General features: G+C 40.6%; 1 protein-coding gene across 13 annotated transcripts in view; it reads right to left on the reverse strand.

Moving 5' to 3' along the window:
* The window catches only part of epb41l3b (erythrocyte membrane protein band 4.1-like 3b), a 97,589-nt gene that overhangs the window by 49,057 nt on the left and 20,865 nt on the right, over positions 1-27,667 (reverse strand). For all 13 annotated transcript variants that reach the window (XM_034184026.1, XM_034184027.1, XM_034184028.1 and 10 more), the window contains 4 exons: positions 15,553-15,696; positions 596-700; positions 347-389; positions 164-239 (listed from right to left, as the gene is read on the reverse strand). In XM_034184026.1, coding sequence (XP_034039917.1) covers positions 164-239; positions 347-389; positions 596-700; positions 15,553-15,696 — 368 coding nt within the window. The remainder of the gene's footprint in view (positions 1-163; positions 240-346; positions 390-595; positions 701-15,552; positions 15,697-27,667) is intronic.

The raw sequence follows: 27,667 nt of genomic DNA on the forward strand, positions 1-27,667 counted from the left end.
ACATACAAAAAAAAAAAAAAAAAAGACAGACAGAACAGGACATTCATTTGTTCTCAGTATCACATCCTTTTTTTTCTTCTTCTATCTGGACTTTCTTCCTTAAACAGATTCAGTGGAAAATCATTGTCCTAATGGCCGGAAGAGTACAGCAGGAACTACTAACCTTGTAATATCTTCAGTCAGCTGAGAGGGGTCTGGAGGGTAAAACTTTACATTGAAAGCAAAGTTCCAGGGACCAGCTGAGAAAATAATGACTTAAATTACAAAAGCAGCATTGTAAAATTGTACAGACTCCATCTGCCAGCTTCAGAAGGCTTTAGTGGTTTTATTAGATTGCTGCACTTACTCCTGATCTGCTTCTTCAGCTCTTTGGTCGGGTCAAGCCAATTCTGTAAAGTTGACCACATATAAAAGAGACTTAATCTTTAAATGTTTCTGAAAACAGCACAGCAGTTACCGAGAACCAAACCTCCACAAATTCTAGAACAGATAACGTGGTCTTGACATCTGTCAGGCTTGTTGATCAGTGCCATTAATGAAATGCTTCATGCACATTTTTACACTAAACATTTGTTCCTACTATTAAATCCTTTACCTTCTGATTCTCTACATCTCTGTAAGTGATGCCAAAATAGTCCTTCTCCAACAGGTTTAGGTGATCGCATACTTTATCAAAAAGCACTTGACCTTTGGCGCGTTTCTGTGAGGGAAAAACAAATAGTTTGTGAACTCAGACTTGTTTATCATGTACTCTGGAAAACAGAATACATTATCAGACTATTTCAAAGAACTGTGTCACCAAAATTCAATCAGGGTATGTACATACCCTATCCATTTTAACTTGGTGTCAACAAAACTCAAATCCCGAAACCTGTGTACCTATGAGATCGCCCCCCAGCCCCCCACCCCAGCACAAGTTGCACTTGTCAAAAAGGTTATAGTGAAGAGGGGAGGAAAAATGTATACAAGTCACACGGAACATAAGTTGCATATTATTTCTGTATATGAGTTTAACAACTGACAGAAACTCACTGTAACACATGTGCACACCACAGCCTGTGCTGTTACGTTCCAAAAATAGGAAGATGGACAAATGAACCTGCATTGGATAAAATACTGGATGTATTCTGATGCAGTCTGGACAAACAAAATTGTCAAATGGACTTGGATTGCTGGACCAACATAACATGGAGAAGATGATCAGTGGATTTTTGCAAGAAGTCCTCAGTTTGTGGTGCTTAACATGACTTAAAATTTCAAAAACAAGCAAGATGGGCAAATAAATGATAATGGACAACATATTAGATGTGATTTAAAGCAATCTGGACAAAAGGAAGTCAGATGGATGTAGACAGCTGGTCCACAGCATGGAAAACATTAGAATAAAAATGTGCATTGTTGTTGTGTACTTTTATTATCACCATTTAATCTTTTATTATTGGAGTTTATTTTACTTACTGCTTTGATTCTTGGTTAAGTCTTATATAAATAGATATTACCATTATTATTAAACGTGATTGTGTTTCAGTATAAAGTCACAACCTCCGAAACTAGTAAAAAATACATTTTTAAAAATCCTCTAGAAAATCTGATATAAGATATGTGCTTTGTGTATTGACCAAAGTAATACTTTTTCAGTTTTATTTAAATTCAAATAAACAAACAAACAAACAACAAAAAAAAAAATCAGACAACTCAATAGTTATATTTGTTCATCTCATGGTTATCTGACAGCACATCTTAGCGTTGACATCAAAACTTTGTGCACTGTCAGCTGCAGCGCAAGAGGCGGCCTGAGGTGACATTAATTTAGTAAGGTGACAGGGGATTTTAAAATCCTTGACACCACAACCCAGACACCTCCTGCCATCACATGCACAATGCCAAATCTGTGTGCTGAACAGACAAAGCAAAGCTATTTATCTGAATGCCACAGACATATGAGGGCCAGCGTGAACTCAAACACAAATTTAACAAGCAGAAATGTAACACTGATGCTGTTTTTGCAGCATTCGGCCTTAGCATTCTTTTGTAAACACACTCACGTGCCACTTGGGGCATGCAAACACCATTTTCATGAGCAAAATATGGACAGTCTGCGTGTGATAGAAGCAAAGCCACAGAGCTGATTGGTGCAGAGAATTAATCCTAACACATCTCTCAAGGAATTAGTCCAGTCAGGTCAGGAAACTGCGGCTTTGCTGCGTCAACGGCTCCTCAATGAAATACACAACTATGGCTTTAATAAGAGAGACACACACACAGACACTTTGATGTACAAGTCTTTGTTTGCACTTACCTAAACTCAAACAGGTGACAGCAGGTGCAGCAAATATGATGCAAGTGCAGCAGATAATGGATTTATCTTATATTCTTTGACGCTAGACATTTTGAAAGGCAGGGAAACTGGAACTCATATTAGGCAGTTGTATGAAACATAGAATTTGGCAACTGTAGCGTCATTAGGTTTAATTTTCAATCATGACTTGTCCACAAGTTGCCAAAAAGTACTGGATACTTCCACCTTAAATCAGTAAGCACGAGTGGCCACCAGGAAGCCACACAATCAACTTAATAGGAATGTCTGGATTTAATTTACTCTACGCTAATTTTTCTAAGTTTAAAAACACCAACATTGCACAAAACAGGAGGTTCATTTGTCCTCACTTGTACCCTTCAAATGTGAGCACATAGTATGCAGTCTTTTTTACAGAACTGACTATGGAATTTCTGTGTACTTAATGGCTGACTGACTTCATTAATCTGATAGTTGTCCTCCTAATCACAGGAATGATGATGAATAAATAAATAAGGAAAACAGATAAAAATAAAACTTCAGTGCTGGAAAATGTGAATTTACAAGGACCACCATCAAAGCATTAGTTCTACCCACAACCAGAATGTCCTCAAAATTTAATAAAACTCCGTCAAACCTTGTAACTATTCAACCAAAGTTCAGTTAACAATCGGTGAGACTACTGTGGTCCATTCTTTGGTGGCTGGTGCGGGGCTACAAGCGCTTCCTGTAGCTTGCATCAGTGAAGAGAGTCCCAAGAAATACATCACCTAAAAAAAAAAAAAACAAACAACAAAAAAAAAAAAACGAGGATTTTGTTCTTGAAATGGGGACCAAAAAGATGCTGGTATCAATGCTACTCTGATCTCTGATCTCGAACTCTGATCCCAGTTTGACACCAAGCCTGCATCCTCATGTAACCAAGAGGGTCTCTCTTTTCAGAGACTGATCTACATGCTGATCTTGACACCGGATTCCCTTCCTGATGCAACTTCACCTTACATGGAGAATGGGACGGGGTGGACTTGAACCAGGAACCTTCTGTTCTGGGACCAAGCACACGAACCGCTTGTCCACTGTGGTGCCAACCCAATATCCAGGATAAAGGCTTGTATTCCAAGTGTGTGTGTGTGTGTGTGTGTGGGGGGGGGGGGGGGGGGGTGTTGAGCAGTATGGAATCACAAGACAGTGAATCATGTGATTTGTTTCCCTTCTCAGACGTGAGGAGAAAGAGAGATGAGCTCAACTTCACAAAAAATGTGTAAAAACTTGAGGCATTTTTTTTAATCATAGGAAGAAATAGCTGAACTTGAAATGTATGAGAAAATGTCAAGTCTTGACTTTTTCAAATGGCATTAAATGAGAGGAGAAAAGAGACAGCTTCCTTGCAGTTTCCTGAGAAGCCTGTGACCTCAAATGCAATAGTGTGAATGAACACACACACACACACACACACACTTTCCCAACGACTACATGGCAGGCCTTCGCTGTTAAAATTCTTTCCTGAAAATGACCATTCCAGTTTGTTCATGCCAGTTTTAATGTGACTGCAGGCCCTTTTAAGATAAAGTAACAACAACCAGATGTTTGTAACAGATATCAAAAACACTTAAAAATAATAAATCAATGAAAATCAGAGCTAGAAGCTTCAAGAAACACAGTACTATGAACCCGAGGTCACAAGATACATATGTGGGGTTGTTGAGACTACTGCCATCACTTTGTCTGTGTGTCCAGACAAATATCTCATGAAGCGCTTGAATAATTTCATTCATACTGCACATGTGAATTCCAAGATGACATTAATATGAAAGGTCAGAGGTCAAGGTCAATCAAGTTCATTGAACAGTCTGTAAGATAATGTTTTCCCAGTAACGTCAAAACTAAGAGTGCAAGAACAACATGACGACATCACGACACTACACACAAATCAGTATAGTGCATTCTGTCTGATGATTCATGTGCACTTGACAGCATTCTTCTTGCACTCTTAGTTTTGAAGTTACTGCAAAAAAGAAGTTTTTTTTTCCTTAATCATTTAATTTCATGAGAGTCATTTGGTGGTGTAGTAATGCAATTTGCATACCACTTAATGATAATAGTTGGACTTCCTTTTTCTTTATACACATTCAAATTTGTGGGACACATCTTGTATGTTTATGGTTTGTAGCCACCAATAAACCAAATCTGTATGATCCTGATATGCACAAGTCTGTTTACAAAAAGAGCACCAACTTGACTCACTTCTTGAGAACAAGTCAACTTCCATTGCTCCTACTGTGTTTACAATATTGGCCAACACATGTGGGCAGATGGCTCAAGGCGAAGCTATGAATTCTCTGAACATTTGTTCATAGTGGAGGAAAAATGCCAAGTATGAAGAGGTTTCAAGTGAAGCAATTAACCAACAGACGGCACCCTGGAACCTGGTAAAACCCATGCAGATTTAAAGCTGTACGGCCTCTTGGTTTTTCAAGATTTAAGTCATAAAAATAATTTTCTTTGGCACCACTATAATTTTATTCCTTAGCATTTAAGTGAGGGATCCATAATGATTTGGTCAATACAATCAAAATTCATGTCTGGAAAAATTCTGAATTTGACCCATGAAGGGTAGAAATTCAAGCGATCAGACGCCAAGACCAACACTTGCTAATGATGTCAGATCATGTGGGGGCTTCTCCTGATCTGCTTGAGGGATGCTGGGAAGGACACAGTGACTGCCAATCGGAGTATAGAAAGGCAGCGTGAAATCAGCTGGCTGCTCTTTCAAACAAAATAAACCAGAATGGTGGAAAAACACCCTAAAACAGCTTATTTCTGTATAAATCTGTGTCTTATATTTTGTAACAGTTGGTGAGAAATAAACACTTCTAAATCTAAAAATGTCATTTTTGAAACCAGATAACACCCCTAAATTGATTTACAGTACAAGACATCTTACGGATGTTAGCGTGCACACCCTGGGAATGCGCATCAAGCAAGTGGGTCAGGACACAAGTAATCTCAAAACCTCACACATACACACATGCGCTTCCTCCAGCAGTTCGTCTGCATGACACTGTTCAACATTTTACAAAATAAACTCAGACATTATATAATGTTTGGATTTCAGCAGAAACTAAATTTAGTCAGTTTTGTGAAATTTGAAAAACCGTACAGCTGTAAGAGTATTTGGACAAGAATGACAACTATTAGTTACACTGTACAACTCTTTATGAAAAGATGGGGATCAGAGAGTTGTTGATGTCCCCGAATTCCCTGTAGTCTAAGGTCAGGTTGAACACAGGCAGCCTTGGCAAGGGGCAGGTCTGGGAGATTAGTTGACCGTAAACACTAATTACACACACACACACACACACACACACACACACACACTTCAAACAAGAGGATTGGATAGAATGGAATCAGTTGTTCCAAAACCTGAACACTCATAACCATAAACTGCAATGAGAGCAAAGTTCTATTGGTTTTCCACAAAATGTCAACGGGCACCGCTAAAAGGATACTTTGGCTCATCCTGGTAAAAACAAAATGACGGCCATCAGTAATGCCTGCAGTATTCACTCCTCGTGTTTTTTATATTAAACAGCTCGCTGGTTTCTGATGTGATCTTTTCTTTAACGCTGCGTTCCAGAAACACGCAAGTGAGTCCTGCTAACGTTCTGTGTCCATCACAACATGAGGAAAGCAGCCTTGACACTTGTATGACACTGATGCATGCACGTTGTTGTGACGATCCCACCTGCTGTGTTCCCAGCTGGACTCTGAGATTCCACTGGCTGCCACACACTGTGCACTGAACGCTGTATCTGTAAAATAATTATTTCCTAGCAGATTAATAATTTTCTCTTTGGGTTGGCTGTTGAAAACGGCTCGAATCGCTACCAGAATCACAGAGGACCACTCCAACCACAGCCTTTCTTGCGCACGCGCTGAACAAGGGGGACAGCCGTCTAAAAAGGTAATTATTTGTCATGTTTAGTTTGTAATGGCTTGGTAAAACAGTTGCATGTTCTTTCCTTTTTGTGTTCAGCTGTAAAAGTATGTTTGTGATAGACGTAACATCTTGTTATAATCATTCAGACGAGATGCGGTGCACTGACGCATCTACAGACAATGTTCACTTCTTTATTCAACTTTACGAGCTGCATGTAGTGTTGGCGAGTAGATCGCGCAATGTTCACTACCACTTCACGTTTGTTGCCTGACATTTATGTGTGAAAGATTTTTTTGGACATTTCAAAATTCTCTTTGTGCAATAGCACGCGCCGGTGCCCTCTCACGTTCAGTCTACACCTGTTAACGATGAGTTTACTCTCCTGCACAACACAGTGTGTGCATCAAAGTCGTGCAAGTGTCAGGAGGCCTTTACTGTGCATGCGTGTGGCGCTTCAGGCAGATTATATTTAAGGGAGAGACAGGAACCAGCTGTGGCAAATCAATTCTCACTCTACTGATGTCTCACACGCATGCATACCTGTTGCCAGCGTACAGCCGACCAGTTGGTGTACAAGTCAGACAATGCTGTCATGGTCCCCCCATGCAACCCTGAGGTCTGAATGTCAAAAGTAGCAAGTGCTGAAGAGTTTTTGTTTGTCGCTGACAAACTGTCCAAGTTAGACAAACATTTCAGAACCATCACATTAATGCGCTTCTACTCTGAACACAGCCTGATTAAAGCTCGGCTAGAAAAGCAACATTTAACACAATGCCATTGTCAATACAGTGTGACATTGGCCAAAAGCTGATTGAAAGGAAGGCTTTCAAAAGAGCAGAGTTTTATTTTATGTTAACACAAAAGGCAATACATCACAAGGCCAAGTATTATGATGGTGAGACTCAAAAACCTTGGGTATAACAGAAGCCTAAACTCAACACAAAATTGTTAAGCTCCTTAAGAGAATGTGTTAACCCTCATGACGGTTGTGTTCATATACGACTACAGCCAAAAAGTTACTTTCTTTGTTATTTGATGTTCTGGAACACAGATCCCATCAAGCAAAGTGTGATGTACTTTTGAAATTCTTCAAACTGTTTCACTTTGCATAACACAAGCACCTTACTTAAAGGGCAAATAAACCTTTGGATAAAGGTGCATTGATAACGGCCACCGCACAATGGAACTTAATACACACAACAGTGTTCACAATATAAAATGTGCAATAAATAGCAAATGGACTACATTTACATAGAGCTTTTCCATCTGAATCAGAAGCTCAAAGCGCTTTACAATGATGCCTCGCATTCACCCATTCTCTCTCACACACACACACACACACACGCACACACACACACACACACACGTCAAGGTGCTGCCATGCAAGGTGATGACTAAATCAAATCAACTTTATTTATATAGTGCCAAATCACAACAAACAGTTGCCCCAAGGCGCTTTATATTGTAAGGCAAAGCCATACAATAATCACAGAAAAACCCCAACGGTCAAAACGACCCCCTGTGAGCAAGCACTTGGCGACAGTGGGAAGGAAAAACTCCCTTTTAACAGGAAGAAACCTCCAGCAGAACCAGGCTCAGGGAGGGGCAGTCTTCTGCTGGGACTGGTTGGGGCTGAGGGAGAGAACCAGGAAAAAGACATGCTGTGGAGGGGAGCAGAGATCAATCACTAATGATTAAATGCAGAGTGGTGCATACAGAGCAAAAAGAGAAAGAAACACTCAGAGCATCATGGGAACCCCCCAGCAGTCTAAGTCTATAGCAGCATAACTAAAGGATGGTTCAGGGTCACGTGATCCAGCCCCAACTATAAGCTTTAGCAAAAAGGAACGTTTTAAGCCTAATCTTAAAAGCAGAGATGGTGTCTGTCTCCCTGATCCGAATTGGGAGCTGGTTCCACAGGAGAGGAGCCTGAAAGCTGAAGGCTCTGCCTCCCATTCTACTCTTAAAAACCCTAGGAACTACAAGTAAGCCTGCAGTCTGAGAGCAAAGCACTCTATTGGGGTGATATGGTACTATGAGGTCCCTAAGATGGGACCTGATTATTCAAAACCTTATAAGTAAGAAGAAGAATTTTAAATTCTATTCTAGAATTAACAGGAAGCCAATGAAGAGAGGCCAATATGGGTGAGATATGCTCTCTCCTTCTAGTCCCCGTCAGTACTCTAGCTGCAGCATTTTGAATTAACTGAAGGCTTTTCAGGGAACTTTTAGGACAACCTGATAATATTGAATTACAATAGTCCAGCCTAGAGGAAAAAAATGCATGAATTAGTTTTTCAGCATCACTCTGAGACAAGACCTTTCTAATTTTAGAGATATTGCGCAAATGCAAAAAAGCAGTCCTACATATTTGCTTAATATGCGCATTGAAGGACATATCCTGATCAAAAATGACTCCAAGATTTCTCACAGTATTACTAGAGGTCAGGATAATGCCATCCAGAGTAAGGATCTGGTTAGACACCATGTTTCTAAGATTTGTGGGGCCAAGTACAATAACTTCAGTTTTATCTGAGTTTAAAAGCAGGAAATTAGAGGTCATCCATGTCTTTATGTCTGTAAGACAATCCCGCAGTTTAGCTAATTGGTGTGTGTCCTCTGGCTTCATGGATAGATAAAGCTGGGTATCATCTGCGTAACAATGAAAATTTAAGCAATGCTGTCTAATAATACTGCCTAAGGGAAGCATGTATAAAGTGAATAAAATTGGTCCTAGCACAGAACCTTGTGGAACTCCATAATTAACCTTAATTTGTGAAGAAGATTCCCCATTTACATGAACAAATTGTAATCTATTAGGTAAATATGATTCAAACCACCGCAGTGCAGTGCCTTTAATACCTATGGCATGCTCTAATCTCTGTAATAAAATTTTATGGTCACCAGTATCAAAAGCAGCACTGAGGTCTAACAGGACAAGCACAGAGATGAGTCCACTGTCTGAGGCCAAAAGAAGATCATTTGTAACCTTCACTAATGCTGTTTCTGTACTATGATGAATTCTAAAACCTGACTGAAACTCTTCAAATAGACCATTCCTCTGCAGATGATCAGTTAGCTGTTTTACAACTACCCTTTCAAGAATTTTTGAGAGAAAAGGAAGGTTGGAGATTGGCCTATAATTAGCTAAGATAGCTGGGTCAAGTGATGGCTTTTTAAGTAATGGTATAATTATTGCCACCTTAAAAGCCTGTGGTACATAGCCAACTAACAAAGATAGATTGATCATATTTAAGATCGAAGCATTAATTAATGGTAGGGCTTCCTTGAGCAGCCTGGTAGGAATGGGGTCTAATAGACATGTTGATGGTTTGGAGGAAGTAATTAATGAAAATAACTCAGAACAATCGGAGAGAAAGAGTCTAACGAAATACCGGCATCACTGAAAGCAGCCAAAGATAATGATATGTCTTTGGGGTGGTTATGAGTAATTTTTTTCTCTAATAGTTAAAATTTTATTAGCAAAGAAAGTATGAAGTCATTACTAGTTAAAGTTAAATGAATACTCAGCTCAATAGAGCTCTGACTCTTTGTCAGCCTGGCTACAGTGCTGAAAAGAAATCTGGGGTTGTTCTTATTTTCTTCAATAAGTGATGAGTAGTAAGATGTCCTAGCTTTACAGAGGACTTTTTGATAGAGCAACAGACTCTTTTTCCAGGCTAAGTGAAGATCTTCTAAATTAGTGAGACGCCATTTCCTCTCCAACTTACGGGTTATCTGCTTTAAGCTGCGAGTTTGTGAGTTATACCACGGAGTCAGGCACATCTGATTTAAGGTTCTCTTTTTCAGAGGAGCTACAGCATCCAAAGTTGTCCTCAATGAGGATGTAAAACTACTGACGAGATAATCTATCTCACTCACAGAGTTTAGGTAGCTACTCTGCCCTGTGTTGGTATATGGCATTGGAGAACATAAAGAAGGAACCATATCCTTAAACCTAGTTACAGCACTTTCTGAAAGACTTGTACTGTAATGAAACTTATTCCCCACTGCTGGGTAGGCCATCAGAGTAAATGTAAATGTTATTAAGAAATGATCAGACAGAAGGGGGTTTTCAGGGAATACTGTTAAGTCTTCAATTTCCATACCATAAGTCAGAACAAGATCTAAGGTATGATTAAAGTGGTGGGTGGACTCATTTACATTTTGAGCAAAGCCAATCGAGTCTAACAATAGATTAAATGCAGTGTTGAGACTGTCATTCTCAGCATCTGTGTGGATGTTAAAATCGCCCACTATAATTATCTTATCTGAGCTAAGCACTAAGTCAGACAAAAGGTCCGAAAATTCACAGAGAAACTCACAGTAACGACCAGTTGGACGATAGATAACAAATAAAACTGTTTTTTGGGACGGACAAGACTAAGAGTCAAGCTTTCAAATGAATTAAAGCTCTGTCTGGGTTTTTGATTAATTAATAAGCTGGAGTGGAAGATTGCTGCTAATCCTCCGCCTCGGCCCGTGCTACGAGTATTCTGACAGTTAGTGTGACTCGGGGGTGTTGACTCATTTAAACTAACATATTCATCCTGCTGTAACCAGGTTTCTGTAAGGCAGAATAAATCAATATGTTGATCAATTATTAAATCATTTACTAACAGGGACTTAGAAGAGATAGACCTAATGTTTAATAGACCACATTTAACTGTTTTAGTCTGTGGTGCAGTTGAAGGTGCTATATTATTTTTTCTTTTTGAATTTTTATGCTTAAATAGATTTTTACTGGTTATTGGTGGTCTGGGAGCAGGCACCGTCTCTACGGGGATGGGGTAATGAGGGGATGGCAGGGGGAGAGAAGCTGCAGAGAGGTGTGTAAGACTACAACTCTGCTTTCTGGTCCCAACCCTGGGTAGTCACGGTTTGGAAGATTTAATAAAATTGGCCAGATTTCTAGAAATGAGAGCTGCTCCATCCGAAGTGGGATGGATGCCGTCTCTCCTAACAAGACCAGGTTTTCCCCAGAAGCTTTGCTAATTATCTATGAACCCCACCTCATTCTTTGGACACCACTCAGACAGTCAGCAATTCAAGGAGAACATGCGGCTAAACATGTCACTCCCGGTCTGATTGGGGATGGGCCCAGAGAAAACTACAGAGTCCGACATTGTTTTTGCAAAGTTACACACCGATTCAATGTTAATTTTAGTGACCTCCGATTGGCGTAACCGGGTGTCATTACTGCCGACGTGAATTACAATCTTACTGAATTTACGCTTAGCCTTAGCCAGCAGTTTCAAATTTCCTTCGATGTCGCCTGCTATGGCCCCCGGAAGACAATTGACTATGGTTGCTGGTGTCGCTAACTTCACATTTCTCAAAACAGAGTTGCCAATAACCAGAGTTTGTTCCTCGGCGGGTGTGTCGCAGAGTGGGGCAAAACGGTTAGAAATGTGAACAGGTGTGCGGTGTACACGGGGCTTCTGTTTAGAACTACGCTTCCTCCTCACAGTCACCCAGTCGGCCTGCTTTCCCGGCTGCTTGGGATCTGCTGGAGGGGAATTAACGGCGGATAAGCTACCTTGGTCCGCACCGACTACAGGGGCCTGGCTAGCTGTAGGATTTTCCAAGGTGCAGAGCCGAGTCTCCAATTCGCCCAGCCTGGCCTCCAAAGCTACGAATAAGCTACACTTATTACAAGTACCATTACTGCTAAAGGAGGCCGAGGAATAACTAAACATTTCACACCCAGAGCAGAAAAGTGCAGGAGAGACAGGAGAAGCCGCCATGCTAAACCGGCTAAGAGCTAGTAGCTGCGCTAAGCTAGCGGATTCCTAAAAACACACAAAGTGAATAATGAGAAAATAATTTAGAGGTGATTCAGCAGAGGGAGTGCTTTAGTTAAGGCACGTGAAGAGTGAAACAAATCGTTATCTAGTTAACTAGATCAATCTAACTGCGCAGATTAAATAGCTAACAGATACAGCAAAACACCGCTGTGCTCCAGAACAGGAAGTGATACAATACCGCAGTGAGAGCCAACCACCAGTAGGACTACACACCAGGAGCAAAATAGTGTGAAGTGTGTGTTACTGACCAGAAAGACAGGCAAAAACAACCATTGTTGTGCCATTGGGAGTTTCAACCGCAGGGTCAATTTCATATAATTCCCTAGAAACCTAAAGTACGTCGAGAGACATGGACTTGGGCCATATGCTGCAAAGACTGGACACCAAACCCAAACGCTCGGCTCTGTTGTGCCAACTTTGTGTCGGGAAAAGCCAGCGGCAAAAGCTACAAGCCAACTGATTATATACTGTGAATTTTTGAAGACCGAGTGGCCAAGATCCTGAAACAACGAATAAAAGATTGTGCAGTGCCATCCATAGATTCAGGAGTTTCCATGTAGCATGCATATGCGAGACTTCGGGAGTACTCAGCGCACACTCGCCAAACAGTGGTGTATTGTTCCATTGCGTGCTGCACAATCAAAGCAATGCAAAACTCTATGGAAATGCAGACCTGAATCTTTTAGTGGGAAATAAAAATTTTCAGTAATTTTAGCAAAAAGCTTAAAAGTTCAACTCAAACAACAGCGTTCAGTTAACACGGTGATCTCCTTTGAAGCTCTGTGACGTATACCAGTACTCTTATTTTATGGAATATTGTTCCATCGCCCAGCTTCAAATTCACATCAAGTCTAACTGAAATTGTACAATCTACATTACTAACCTCATGGGTGGCATCAGGTTCAGATTTCTATGCTGTAAACACTTGACCCAGTGGAGAAAACAGTGATGCAGGTGTTCACTAATATCCTAAAATTAACAAGATTATGCTACTAATTATATACTACTGCATACATAGCACCTTTAAACTGATCCCTGGACCAAGTGGAAGATCAAGCTAGACAATCCAACACAAAATTAAGTTAATTCAAGAGAAAAGCTGCTTGGGACTGTACTGTTCTATATGTGCCAGCATGGGTCTATGGCTAGTAGATATTTTCCCCTGCTGGACCAATGTCTAATTAAAAATGTTGTCGGTCTTGTGACTAAAAGTGTTCACAAGTCAGATGTTTTTTTTTTCCCAAACTTGCGCCTTAAATAGCTGAGCCATTCGGAGATTACAACAGAGTTTTGGATAGTGAGCCGTCCAGCCTTGATTTGGACAGGCAATGTTAGAAAAACACAGTTGAAAAAGCTGTGGACAACTTGCTGAAAGCTGTCTAAAATGCAGAGTTTTTCAAACAAGTTCTCTGTGTGTGCAGAGCTGCTGCAGCTGACTCACACAGGCAGGGAGAGTGCGAGGGGCAGTGTGGCTGAACGGAGCAGTGTCTCAATGCACAGGTTCTCACATTAAGCAGGTGAGAACTCTGAACTTTAATAAGCTTTTATTCTTTTAAAGTATGTATTTTAGATTGTGAGTTAATGTAGTTGTTTATGTTCAAGCACAAAATGTGACTGAGGAGGAGAAAAAACCCCAGGATGAATTCCATCATCACACTAAAATGTGAGAAGAAAAATACAAGCTGCTGATTTCTTTTTTATTAGTATTATTTTATTAGGGTGCAGCTATACGTTTTATTTATTTCAATGTAAGTTACCTCTTATTTTATTCTTATTTTCAAAAAAACATAGGGAGTCCAATCAGCCTGCTTTGTTGTATTCAGTTTATATCAAAGTTTTCCTGCACATGTCCAGGTATTTTTTTTCCTTCTTTATAAGAGTTAGGTGTTAACATTTGTTCTCGAAAGTAAAAAAAATAAAATAAAATAAAATGCTAACACTTTCTTTATAGCAGTTCTGTAATTTTAGAAATGCAACAGAAAACAACCACAAATTAGAAAAAGCTGGGACTATATGTAAAATGAAGATAAAAATAAAAATGCACTATTCCCCGTTTATCCACTCACACCCACAGAAGCCAAAGGTTCTTCAAGAGTTGTGTCTTGGTGGCTTCCCTCACTTGTCTCCTTCCATCATGGACATTTAGTTATTGACAACTGCCTACCTGACACAGATTTACCATAAAGTACCACACTGTTTGTATTTCTGAATGATTGATGTAAATGAAGTCTAAGAAATAGTCAGTGACGAAAATGTTCAAGTATTCATCCCCTGGCATTTCTCAAGAAAACTGGCTGTAAAAATGATTAATTCTTACATTTAGAATAAACTGCCCTGTTCCAGCTTCTTTCTTTTTCTTGGAAAATGCTGCAGGCCTTAAATAAGGGGTCTTCCCACCTCCACATATTTCATATCATTCAAAGTTTTCTGATATAGAGTTATAAAAGCAAAACAAAAAGAACAATTAAAAACATATAGTTGAACTGCATATATAAAACATAAGCTGTGTTATCTTTATTCATTCTTTTTAAAGGTCAAATATGTTTTGTGGCACTAGCAGAATTTTATTTGTGGAAGACGGGACAAAAATGGCTCTTTTGACAGTAAAGGTTGCAGACCCTGACCCATTCATAAAATTTTCATCATAGTCCGAGAAGCAGCAGTTCTAATCGTTGCCCAAAAACAGAGATATAGAGCTCACGTATCAAGAACAGACAAGTGGATTAAGCAACAAGAGTAAAGGCTATGTTTGGGCTGCATAAGACAAGCACTTGGCCAGAAATACAGAAAAGCAAAGTATAAGCTCCAGAGCACATTCACATGAAAGCAGAGAATTGTGCAAACAAATGTTTATGACTTTACATACATTCAACACAAAACGAAAAATGTTCTATCATGCAATAGATTTACAAATACAATATTGATTGAATAGATGCTCATGATGTGATGACCACAGTCTGGACATCCAGAAACTTATGGTCAAATCCACTTTTTCACCTCTACTGTTCCTGTTTACTCTCAGGGTGGATTGTGTACAAACTCAACTACAATCCGTATCAAGTCTGTTGGAATCTATGACATCTTAAAAACCATATCATCAGCGCGTATAAAGCTGCATGTAGCGTTGTTGCTGCCCCGACACTCCCCATGGGCACTGTGCAATGGACCCATGTCCCTTTATTTGAAACTATTTTTAATTATTTATTATTCCGATTTATTCACTGATTCTTTTTTAATCTTTTATCATTTATTTATATTCATTTTGACTTTTAATGCTTCAGCGCTGTTGTATTTTGTCCGTTGTCTGTATCTGTGAGCCACAGGATGCCTGAATTTCCCCTAGGGGATTAATAACGTCTATCTATCCCTTTACCATAACCACTGTGCACACAACATCCTGATTGTGATGAGACAGGATGTGTTCTGTTGGGTGTGATGCTGGCTTAAAACAAAACAATATGCACGCTTTAAGAACAGCAGCTGGTTCCGCACACCCCACGGGGTCTTACCTCCATGCTGACTGTGTAGTCAGAGCCGTCTAGCAGGGTGACCTTACACTGCATGATTTTGGACTTCTTCACTCCTTTCAAAGGAGACTTGGACAGACGACTGGTGGACGACCTGCGGGATACCTGGTCCTCTTCCTGTGGCTCCTGTGAAGCAAACAATAATGAGGTGGATATAAAGCTTTGATGCAAATTAGTAACCACCTCTCTGTATGTCTCATCTTTGTTAAAGATGGTACCAGGTATATAACATTTCATGAAGGAAGGCTCTCTGATCCAGTCTCCCAGATGAGAAGCGATCCAATGGTGGGCACAGTTCCGCTAATCCACTAACTAGCAAAGCTACCTTTTTCGTTAGCGGATTAGCTTTTCAGCTAATTTTGAAAACCATCGGCGGATTAATTAGCTTCCGCTAAATTTAGTTTTGCTAACTTTCAGTCTACTAACATTTCTTTGCTGGCATTCGGTGTTTCAGCATTTGCAATAATGCCACTGGCGGCTGCCTGTGCTTCCTGGAATGCACCGTGGCACCAGCAGAGTTCCACTGTCTCACAGTGCATGTAAACAATGGCAAAGCGAGGATGTGGATGGTGGTAATTTAGCGAGTTCATGGGCGATTATGATGATTATACGCTCTCTCAAGTTGAATCTAGAGGAGGTGTAGCATCTGTGATGGACTTCTGCTGTGCACCGATGTTGTCTTATTGTCCATACTTCATGAGATGTGTTACACTGCGAGTGTTGAGCTCCTGACACCGGAATTCTACTGAGACAGACCTCTCACGTGAGTCACAGACTGCCAGACGGCGCGAGATTCACAACTGCGAAACACTGAATAGTGAGTTATACCAAACGCGGTCAAAAATGTTTGCCCTCCCCCAGCAGAAGGGGGCGGGCCAGCTGCTGGAAAAAAAAAAGTCATTTGCTTTCAACATACAGCAGCTCTGACAGTGGCAGAAGAGATAAATCGCAACGTCGTTTTCACTCATGGTCGCAACATAACTCTTCACCAAACTAAATACATCCCTTGAACTATAAAAACACAACAAATCTATAACACTAACACTCCTAAACCATTATGTACTACTAATAATAAAAAACAAACCCCGAACTCCCATAATGCACTGCTGCACTGCATTATGATCAACAGTGTGTCTGCTTTAAAAGTCAGCATGTACATGCAAACCTTTACTTTTTTAAGTGAAAAGACACTTATTTATGGAGTTAGTCCTTTTCCTCCCAGGCAAAATTATAATTTTGTGTTACACAATTTACAAACTTCATGTCTTGACAGTAGCAAGGTTCCCATTTTGACTTAAATGGGAACTGGTCGGTAATTCATGCAGATATAGTTTGTCCACAGTAGGTTCTGTGATGACTGATATGTGTACAACTTAATCATCAGTCTTATCAGACGGTTTCACTGTGCAGCAACGTACAGAAGAGTTGGGAGGTAGAGGATTAAATTTGTCTCATTAATACCTGCAAATGCACAGAGGGTGATCTACAAATAGTCCTTGATTTGTACACGTGTTTTGTGATCCACAAACACAAATTTACAATTTGTAACTTGTGTGTTGGTTTTTACAAAGAGATGTCATTTTTTCCATTTCTAAAAAAACCCTGAAAATTCTGTTTGTGATGTGTGACTCAGCATGCTGGCCGCTTTTCACGCTCCCATCCAGCAGATGGCAGTGATCTATGCATTTTGACATGGGGGAAGAGGAGCGGGGGATGAGATGAGACTGATTTCTCATAATGCCTTTTGGCGCTTCTGCTGGTTTAACGCTGAAACCTTCAGAATTAGCGCATTACTTTAAAAGTGCGATATTCTCACTTTGTAAAAATGACAGAGTTGCTGTTCATGTGTCGATAAACTGAATGGAATTAGTCTGTTTATAAATGAAACCATGAGTGAAAGTGTCTTGCGTTTGATCTACACTGCCACCATGAAAGGTAAGTGAGACGTCATTGTGCTGGCTCGTTCTGGGTTTGTGATCGCTTCGCAATGAATTTACTCAGAAGCTTCTACTGTGCTAAAAGTTGAAACTGGTCTATCAGTCGGAGAAGGTGTGCTGAGCCAGTACTAAAAGTTAGCGGTTACCTGTACCCTCCGCTAATTTTTTTTAGGGTTTTGGATAGATAGATAAATACTTTATTAATCCCGAGGCAAATTGTGTGGCGTCCGTCGCTCTCATTCATACATATAAATGCTACACAAGTTAAAAAATAAGTTAATGAATAAAAACAGCACCAAGACAAGTTAATAAATAAGAAGTACAAAAACAGTATACAAACTGCAACAAATTACAGGAGTCAAGGCACCTGAGACTATGTTTAGGCAGTTATAACCCCCTTCTGCTGCCCCTGGCTGATGTGGCTGCATTATACACCCTGATGGCCCGAGGGACAAAAGAGTTCTTCAGTCTGTCAGTGGAGCATTTGAGGGAGAGGAGTCTGGAACTGAAGGTGCTCCCCTGCTTGGATATCACAGAGTTCAGGGGGTGGCTCTGAATGGACAGGAGTGCCCTGATCCTGGAGTGTGTTCTCCACTCCAGCACCTTCTCCACAGGGTCCAGACACAGTCCCACCACACAGCCTGCTTTTTTAATGAGCCGGTTCAGCCTCAGAATGTCCTTCTTCCTCGCACCGCCCCCAACACACAATGGCGTAGAAAAGAACACTGGACACGATGGACTGATAGAACATGTACAATAACTTGGAGCAGACCCTGAATGAAGCCAGCCTCCTAAGAAAGTACATTCTACTTTGTCCCTTCTTGGAGACAGCATCCATATTAGCTGCCCAGCTCAGCCTGTTGTCCAGCTGCAGCCCAAGGTACTTATAGGTGGAAACCACCTCCACCTCGGATCCATTGATTACGATGGGCTGCAGAGAGGGTGGCGCCCACCTGAAATCAAGCACCACTTCCTTTGTTTTGGTGGTGTTGAGCAAGGGCTTGTTTTGCTGGCACCATCCCACAAAGTCCTTCACCATGCTCCTATGCTCCCCCTCTTCACCCCCCTAATACATGCCACAACTGCATTGTCATATGAGAACTTCTGTATGAGATGTATCAGAGTTGTAGTGAAAGTCCATAGTGTAGAAGGTGAAGAGGAGGGGTGAAAGCACAGTGCCCTGAGGTGCTCCAGTGTTGCAGGTCAATGCAGAGGACCTACATCCCCCCACTCGTACAAACTGTGGCTGGATGGTCAAATAATCCGAAATCCAGAGCACAAGGTGGGGGTCCACAGCCATGATGTTAAGTTTCTCCTGGAGAAGGCTGGGATGTATTGTATTAAAAGCACTGGAGAAGTCAAAGAAAAGCATCATTACAATGCATCACCCCACATCCAGGTATGTGAGGGCGCGATGCAAGAGGTAGAGGACAGCATCTTCAACACCCACCCTCTCCTGGTAGGCGAACTGGTGATGGTCCCTCACTGCCTGCACTTGGGGTCACACAAGCTGCAGAACCAGTCGCTCCAGTGTTTTCATCATGTGGGACGTGAGCACGACCGGCCTGTAGTCACTCAGCTCCCGAGGACGAGACTTCTTTGGAACTGGAATGATGCAGGATGTTTTCCACAATGAGAGGATGCTCCCCAGCCGCAGACTCAGGTTGAAGACCTGCTGTAGAGGGTCACCCAGCATCGCAGCACATGCCTTTAGGAGCCTTGGACAGACCTGGTCTGGACCCGCGGCCTTCCTCGGATGCAGACGTCGCAGCTCCTTGGTCACCTGTTCTGCCGTGATTGAGGGAGGAGTTGAGGTAGAAACAGAGAGCAATTGAGTCAGAAACAAAGGGGCGCACGAAGGTACTGCAGGAGAGTGTTGGTCAGAGGAGCCTGGAGAGGGCTGTGGGGGTGAGCAGGTCGTTGGGGGGGAACTGAAATGGTTAAAAAAAGTGTTCAGTTCCTCTGCTCGCTGGAGGTCCATGCAGCCCACACTGCCCCTGCTGCTGCAGCCTGTAATGGCTTTCATACCATTCCAGACTTCCCGCATGTTGTTTTCACCCAGCTTCCTCTCCAGCTTTTTACTCTATGCCTCTCTAGCCTCCTTCAGGCAGATTTTAACCTCATCGTGCACCTCCCTCAACTTCTCACAGACTCTGCTCCTGAACACTTCCTTCTTCTGATTTAGGACTTGATTCACCTCAGAGGTTATCCATGATTTATTGTTGGGAAAGCAATTTACTGGTTTCACAGGCACCACCACATCCACACAAAAGTTCAAATAGTCAGTTCTACATCCAACCACCCCCTCAAGGTCCTCACCATGTGCATTCATTCATAAACACACTCCAGTCAGTGGTGGCAAAGCAGTCTTTAAGTGTCTACTCCGCTTCAGGGGACCACTTTCTGGCCTGCCTAGTAGTTGCAGGTTGCCTTTTTCATTCTGGGAATATATATGGGCTGCACATGGATGAGGTTATGATCGGATTTCCCCAGAGGAGGGAGAGGGGACACTTTATATGCATCTGTGGAATTTGCATATAGCAGATCTATGGTCCTATTTTTCCTTGTGGGAGAGTTCACATATTGGTGGAAAGAAGGGAGAGTAGAGTCCAAAGTGACGTGGTTAAAATCACCCGATATGATGAAAAATGCATCTGGATGCTGTGACTGTAGCGCCGTAGTGATGTTGTGAATGGATTCAAGCGCCGCCTCTGCCGCCGCCCTCGGAGGAATATACACACAGAGCGCAATCACGTGTGAGAACTCACATGGTACATAATACGGTCTGATGCTAACAGCTCCAGATCACGGCTGAATATCACACTTAACTTTTTATTGGTTCAGCGTTATAAAAGTTAGCTTTTTAGTTAGCGGATTAGTGGTTATCAAAGCCAACTTTTCGGTTAGCTGTGCCCACTACTGAAGAGATCCCGCCTGCCCACCATTTGTCCTTACAAACAAGCTCCACCTGCACTAGACATCAGTCATTTGATGCACTTTAGTCTGAGAAAACTACGAGTTGTGTCACATGTCCAAATCCTAAAAATCAAGCCTAGAACCTTGAACAAATGCAGGCAGGTCTGGCTGAGAACAGCTACAGGTGTCCCGCCATTCTGTGCTAAACTGAGAAAATCCAATTTTCCACTTCACTGAAAACAACACCCAAAGTCAATTTTGTCTGAAAGAGAGCTTACGAAACGTTTTTCTATTTATTTTTTTTTACCCCAAAATGAGGAGTCAGTTCCTCTTTTCATTTTTAAATTGAAAGTTTTCTAATCCACTGAATTGTCCTTATGTACTTAAACTGCTATAGGATCTCTTAATACGGTGCTCAACCATATAAGAAAATCTAAATTACATTTGGGAACTTGGAGTTAGCTTTTAATATATCTACAATAGCCAGGAAATCATTTCAATCCAGATGGAACATTTATCACTGATAGAAACAATCACTGCATATGCATAAAAAAAAATAAATAAATAATATGAAGCTGAAAATAGACCTGCAACAATGAATTCATTTTGAAATTAATCACCATCTGTTTTGGAAATCGATCAATGTATTTTTATAAAATGTTCAAATTCTCTTTTTGGCATCTTAAATGTGAGGGGTTTTTCCTCATTTCATTTCTCTTCTATTACAGTAAACTGAATATATTTTGGGTTGAGGACAAAATAAGACATTTGAGGACGTGATCTTGGGCTTCGAGAAACACTGAATATTTTTCACCATTTTCTGACATTCTTATGTCAGAAACAACTCATGTATTAATCAAGAAAATAAATTAAAATAATGAAAACAATTGTTAGTTGCAGCCTGACGAACTATGTCAGGACTTCAATTTCTACCTCAGGAAGAGCAAAGCTGTTGTGTGCAAGATTTTCTTCCATGACTGACTTCTTAATTTTTGTCACTTGATATTATTTATATGTTAGGATTTTATTTTTAATTGTAAAATAAATAGATACGACAAAATATTTGAATGCAAGGTTGAACGTTATTGGTAAAATTTTGTTTGGTTATGATTTACTGGTATATTAGAATTAGTAAATTGGTAAAACAGACTATTTTCTACATAATTTGTGTGAATAGTGATCTAATTATGTATTGTAATGTGATCAAATTGTGACTGGTATATCGTGATATATTATCGTATCATGTAGCTCATCCATTGTTACGCCTGACCCCCAACTGTATATGTTCTACTTTACAATACTGCCCAGTCAGAGACATGGAGTATTATGTACCTCCTCTTGCGCCCCCCACTGCACACATCAGGATTCACTGTGCTCCACTCTGACGCTTCCTTAGCATAATATCACATTATGAGAACATCCACACTGACAGGTCAGCACCTTTTTGAGCCCAGTCACGCTCACCTTACAGTTAGATGCTCAAACATGTCAGAGAACAGGGCAAGATGTTTCAAAGTGGAATCTGCACATCTAGAACTGGCTTTGAACTAAATTACTGGCTGACAAAATGACAAAAATGTGAAAGCAGCAACGCCGCTCTGATAACCCTAATAATCTCAGAATCCAAACACTTAGAACATATTTTCATGTAGATTGACTCTGGGCTACAGTCACTGTGTGCAGACCAACTCTAACAGAACAGTCTGTTTTTATTAGTGCCACAATCTCTAAACTGTACAACATAGCTGGTCTCATTATTGTCTTGTACATGTTCCTTTTCAGTCTTGCAGATATCCTTCCGTCATAAATCACTCCTGTCATCTTTCTCCACCCTGCCTGCACTCTTCTACTGGCTTTCATTCCCATTCTCTCCAGAGTGTATCTCCACCTCTCCAGGCTCAGCTCAACCTGCTCTCTATTCTCACTACAGACCATAATGTTACCACTGAGCATCATAACCCATGGAGACCCTGCCTGAACTCGTCCGTCAACCTGTCAATCACTATTGCAATGAAGAAAGGACTCCTTCATGTAATCCCAATTCACAGACAGTTAACATTAACTAATATTTAGTTTCTTTGCCTGTGACCAGTGATGTTTAACAATGGTGTGCTAAGAGCTATTAAGTTTGTCTTGCAACTAACTCTTATAATAATAGAGCAAAGAACTGAAACAATACCTCACATGGTGATATAAGCACCAAATCCAGCACAATTTCTCCTTAGACATTGCTCTTTTGAAAAAACCGACGGGCCACTTGAATTTTCAACAGGCAACCGCGTAGGGGTCAATTCAAGAATTATACAGGGGTTAAAATATAAAAATGCTCCAATCATATTGAAAACTATACCACATTATTTGTCTGATTCCAAAAAGGTATAGTGTGGATTATCTGACTGAATGTTATGGAGTTATGGGGTATAAACCTCAAGAATGGTGACAAAGGTTAATTTCAGTGCAAGACGGAACGATACCGCAGGTGGTTCCTCCCTGCTGCTGTCAGACTGTACAACAACACTGTGAAATAACCACATGCAATAATATGTCCATAAATCATGTGCAATATTATTAATATGTCCACATATCATGTGCAATAACAACTCGTTTACAAATCCCAGCACTAATGTCACCTTATCACATCTAAACTCCATTTCACATATTGTAAAGAAGATGCTCCTAGCTCCCTTTCAATCCCAATCATGTTTATATATATGCATATGTATATATACACAGTGGTCCCTCGTTTATCGCGGGAGTTACGTTCTAAAAATAGCCTGCTATAGGCAAAATCCACGAAGTAGTCAGCGTTATTTTTTACAATTATTATAGACGTTTTAAGGCTGTAAAACCCCTCACTACACACTTTATACACTTTTCTCAATCAGGCATTAACATTTTCTCACTTTTCTCTCGTGTGTAAACACTCTCAAAGTTCAAACCTGAGTAGAAAAATAAGGCCAACCTGTTTTCAGGCCCAAACATTTGTTTGAGAAATAAAAATAGAACATTTTCCTATAAATAATTATGATGGCTTTTAGAACTAACAAATTTAATTTTAGCGATCAACCTACGAGGCTGGACACATAAGAAACTATTAATAGTGACTGACCAGTATTTCACAGTTCATCGGATCGCGCCTCTTCATCCTGGCGCTGCTCTGCTGTCACGTCTTTTTCTACTGAGTGACACCTCGCTGCAGGTGTCTTTTCCGAGTGAAGAACACAGTTACGGGTAGTTGTTGACGCTCTTTTTTCTTCTGGGCGAAAAGATTCTTATAAACAGACACGCAGAACACAATGCACGTACTCTCCTTTCGCGGTACCGCGACCAGCCTGCGTGATGAGGACGCATGAACACAATGCGCTGTAAAAAAAAAAAAAAGCATGCAAAATTGGACTAAAAAAAATCCACGAAACTGCGAGGCCGCGAAAGGTGAACCGCACACACACACACACACACATATTCTATTTCTACCTCATTTCTTATGTCTTGTACTGTTACAAGTATTACAACCCCTGGCAAAAATTATGGAATCACGGGCCTCGGAGGATGTTCATTCAGTTGTTTGATTTTGTAGAAAAAAAGCAGATCACAGACATGACACAAAACTAAAGTCATTTCAAATGACAACTTTCCGGCTTTAAGAAACACTATAAGAAATCAGGAAAAAAATTGTGGCAGTCAGTAACAGTTACTTTTTTAGACCAAGCAGAGGGAAAAAAAATATGGAATCACTCAGTTCTGAGGAAAAAATTATGGAATCATGAAAAACAAAAGAACACTCCAACACATCACTAGTATTTTGTTGCACCACCTCTGGCTTTTATAACAGCTTGCAGTCTCTGAGGCATGGACTTAAATCAAATCAAATCAATTTTATTTATATAGCGCCAAATCACAACAACAGTTGCCCCAAGCCATACAATAATTACAGAAAAACCCCAACGGTAAAAACGACCCCCTATGAGCAAGCACTTGGCGACAGTGGGAAGGAAAAACTCCCTTTTAACAGGAAGAAACCTCCAGCAGAACCAGGCTCAGGGAGGGGCAGTCTTCTGCTGGGACTGGTTGGGGCTGAGGGGAGAGAATCAGGAAAAAGACATGCTGTGGAAGAGAGCAGAGATCAGTCACTAATGATTAAATGCAGAGTGGTGCATACAGAGCAAAAAGAGAAAGAAACACTCAGTGCATCATGGGAACCCCCCAGCAGTCTAAGTCTATAGCAGCATAACTAAGGGATGGTTCAAGGTCACCTGATCCAGGAGGAGCCTGAAAGCTGAAGGCTCTGCCTCCCATTCTACTCTTAAAAACCCTAGGAACTACAAGTAAGCCTGCAGTCTGAGAGCGAAGCGCTCTATTGGGATGATATGGTACTAAGAGGTCCCTAAGATAAGATGGGACCTGATTATTCAAAACCTTAGAAGTAAGAAGAAGAATTTTAAATTCTATTCTAGAATTAACAGGAAGCCAATGAAGAGAGGCCAATATGGGTGAAATATGCTCTCTCCTTCTAGTCCCCGTCAGTACTCTAGCTGCAGCATTTTGAATTAACTGAAGGCTTTTCAGGGAACTTTTAGGACAACCTGATAATAATGAATTACAATAGTCCAGCCTAGAGGAAATAAATGCATGAATTAGTTTTTCAGCATCACTCTTAATGAGTGACAAACAGTACTCTTCATCAATCTGGCTCCAACTTTCTCTGATTGCTGTTGCCAGATCAGCTTTGCAGGTTGGAGCCTTGTCATGGACCATTTTTTTCAACTTCCACCAAAGATTTTCAATTGGATTAAGATCCGGACTATTTGCAGGCCATGACATTGACCCTATGTGTCTTTTTGCAAGGAATGTTTTCACAGTTTTTGCTCTATGGCAAGATGCATTATCATCTTGAAAAATAATTTCATCATCCCCAAACATCCTTTCAACTGATGGGATAAGTGTCCAAAATATCAACATAAACTTGTGCATTTATTGATGATGTAATGATAGCCATCTCTCCAGTGCCTTTACCTGACATGCAGCCCCATATCATCAATGAATGTGGAAATTTACATGTTCTCTTCAGGCAGTCATCTTTATAAATCTCATTGGAACGGCACCAAACAAATGTTCCAGCATCATCACCTTGCCCAATGCAGATTCGAGATTCATCACTGAATATGACTTTCATCTAGTCATCCGCAGTCCACGATTGCTTTTCCTTAGCCCATTGTAACCTTGGTTTTTTTCTGTTTAGGTGTTAATGATGGCTTTTGTTTAGCTTTTCTGTATGTAAATCGCATTTCCTTTAGGCGGTTTCTTACAGTTTGGTCAGAGACGTTGACTCCAGTTTCCTCCCATTCGTTCCTCATTTGTTTTGTTGTGCATTTTTGATTTTTGAGACATTGCTTTAAGTTTTCTGTCTTGACGCTTTGATGTCTTCCTTGGTCTACCAGTATGTTTGCCTTTAACAACCTTCCCATGTTTGTATTTGGTCCAGAGTTTAGACACAGCTGACTGTGAACAACCAACATCTTTTGCAACATTGCGTGATGATTTACCCTCTTTTAAGAGTTTGATAATCCTCTCCTTTGTTTCAATTGACATCTCTCGTGTTGGAGCCATGATTCATGTCAGTCCACTTGGTGCAACAGCTCTCCAAGGTGTGATCACTCCATTTTAGATGCAGACTAACAAGCAGATCTGATCTGATGCAGGTGTTAGTTTTGGGGATGAAAATTTACAGGGTGATTCCATAATTTATTCCTCAGAATTGAGTGAGTCCATATTTTTTTTCCCCTCTGCTTGGTCTAAAAAAGTGACCGTTACTGACTGCCACAATTTTTTTTCTTTCCTGATTTCTTATAGTGTTTCTTAAAGCCAGAAAGTTGCCATTTGAAATGACTTTAGTTTTGTGTCATGTCTGTGATCTGCTTTTTTCTACAAAATTAAACAACTGAATGAACATCCTCCGAGGCCGGTGATTCCATAATTATTGCCAGGGGTTGTATTATTATTATTGCTTATCCTTGCACACACTGTTCGATGAACATTTTCCTCTACTTGCACCCACCTTGTGTGTTGTCTTAAGAGCTGACGTAACATGTGAATTTCTCCTCTGTGAGATCAATAAAGTTTATCTATTTATCTATTCAGTTTCTACAGGGGTCAAAAGTTAAAAGTTGCTTTAATTTTAGTAAAATGGTGCAAACTGTTGATTGAGCTACTTGGATTAATAAATGGAATAGTTCTGACTGTGTTGAATGCTTGGTCTCTAAAGTAAAGGTCAAATAATGTTGACGTCCAGTAAATTCTATGACATGTGACATATGCTACCCCGTAACGTGATAACTAAGCATGACACATGGTGCAAACTATTCCTTTTTAAAACCATATTAACTCAACCAATAACTTGCATCACCTCTGAACAAAATTGGAGCAACTCTAACTTTTGACCCCTGTACAAACTGAACTTTGTCACCATTCTTGTTGTTTTTACCCCATAACTTTATAGAATTCAGTCATACATAGTCCAAACTATACCTTTTTGGAATCTTTACAATTAGACGAATAATGTGGTATAATTTTTAATATCACTGGAGCATTTTTATATTCGGACCCCTATGTAATTCTTCAACTGACCCCCTACGTGACCACCTATTGAAAAGTTTCTTGTAGGCTCTCAATTGTCCAGGTGGTTTCCATAGTAGAGAAGCTTGAATCTTCGACTGGACTGGGTTGCTTGACGCGAGGACGTTTCGCTTCAAATCGCAGAAGCTTCCTCAGCTAAAATTCTTGCTCTGGAAATCTGACTTCTGTCTGACTCTTGTAGAGAAGAATAAAACTGAAGCCAACAAAAGCTGGAGTTTTAAACCTAACCAGACCCCTCCTACTGAGAGGCAGACTGCTATAAGCTAGTGACAAAACAATAGCTCTAATTAGCAACTATTGTGCTCTAGTTAGCACACCTAATGACAGGACAGCTGTCCCTCTAATGATGGGATGGATGCCTTTCTGATGGCTCCCTTGATGACGTGAATGACTCATTACTATGAACAAAAGACTGAAACTCCTTTGACCTGAGTATCCCATTGTAAACAGGGATAAAGTGTGTCTCAGACCCCCTCCCCGGTTAAGGCTGGGTTTCAAACATTTCACAAAGAATGCCTCCTTGACCCCTCTCTCAAACCATTTCTTCTCTCTGGCTAATATTTTAACTTCCTTGTCCTCAAACGTGTGGTTAGTGTCTTTAAGGTGGAGAT

The sequence above is a fragment of the Thalassophryne amazonica genome, chromosome 12 (assembly GCF_902500255.1).
Source record: "Thalassophryne amazonica chromosome 12, fThaAma1.1, whole genome shotgun sequence".
Taxonomy (NCBI): domain Eukaryota; kingdom Metazoa; phylum Chordata; class Actinopteri; order Batrachoidiformes; family Batrachoididae; genus Thalassophryne; species Thalassophryne amazonica.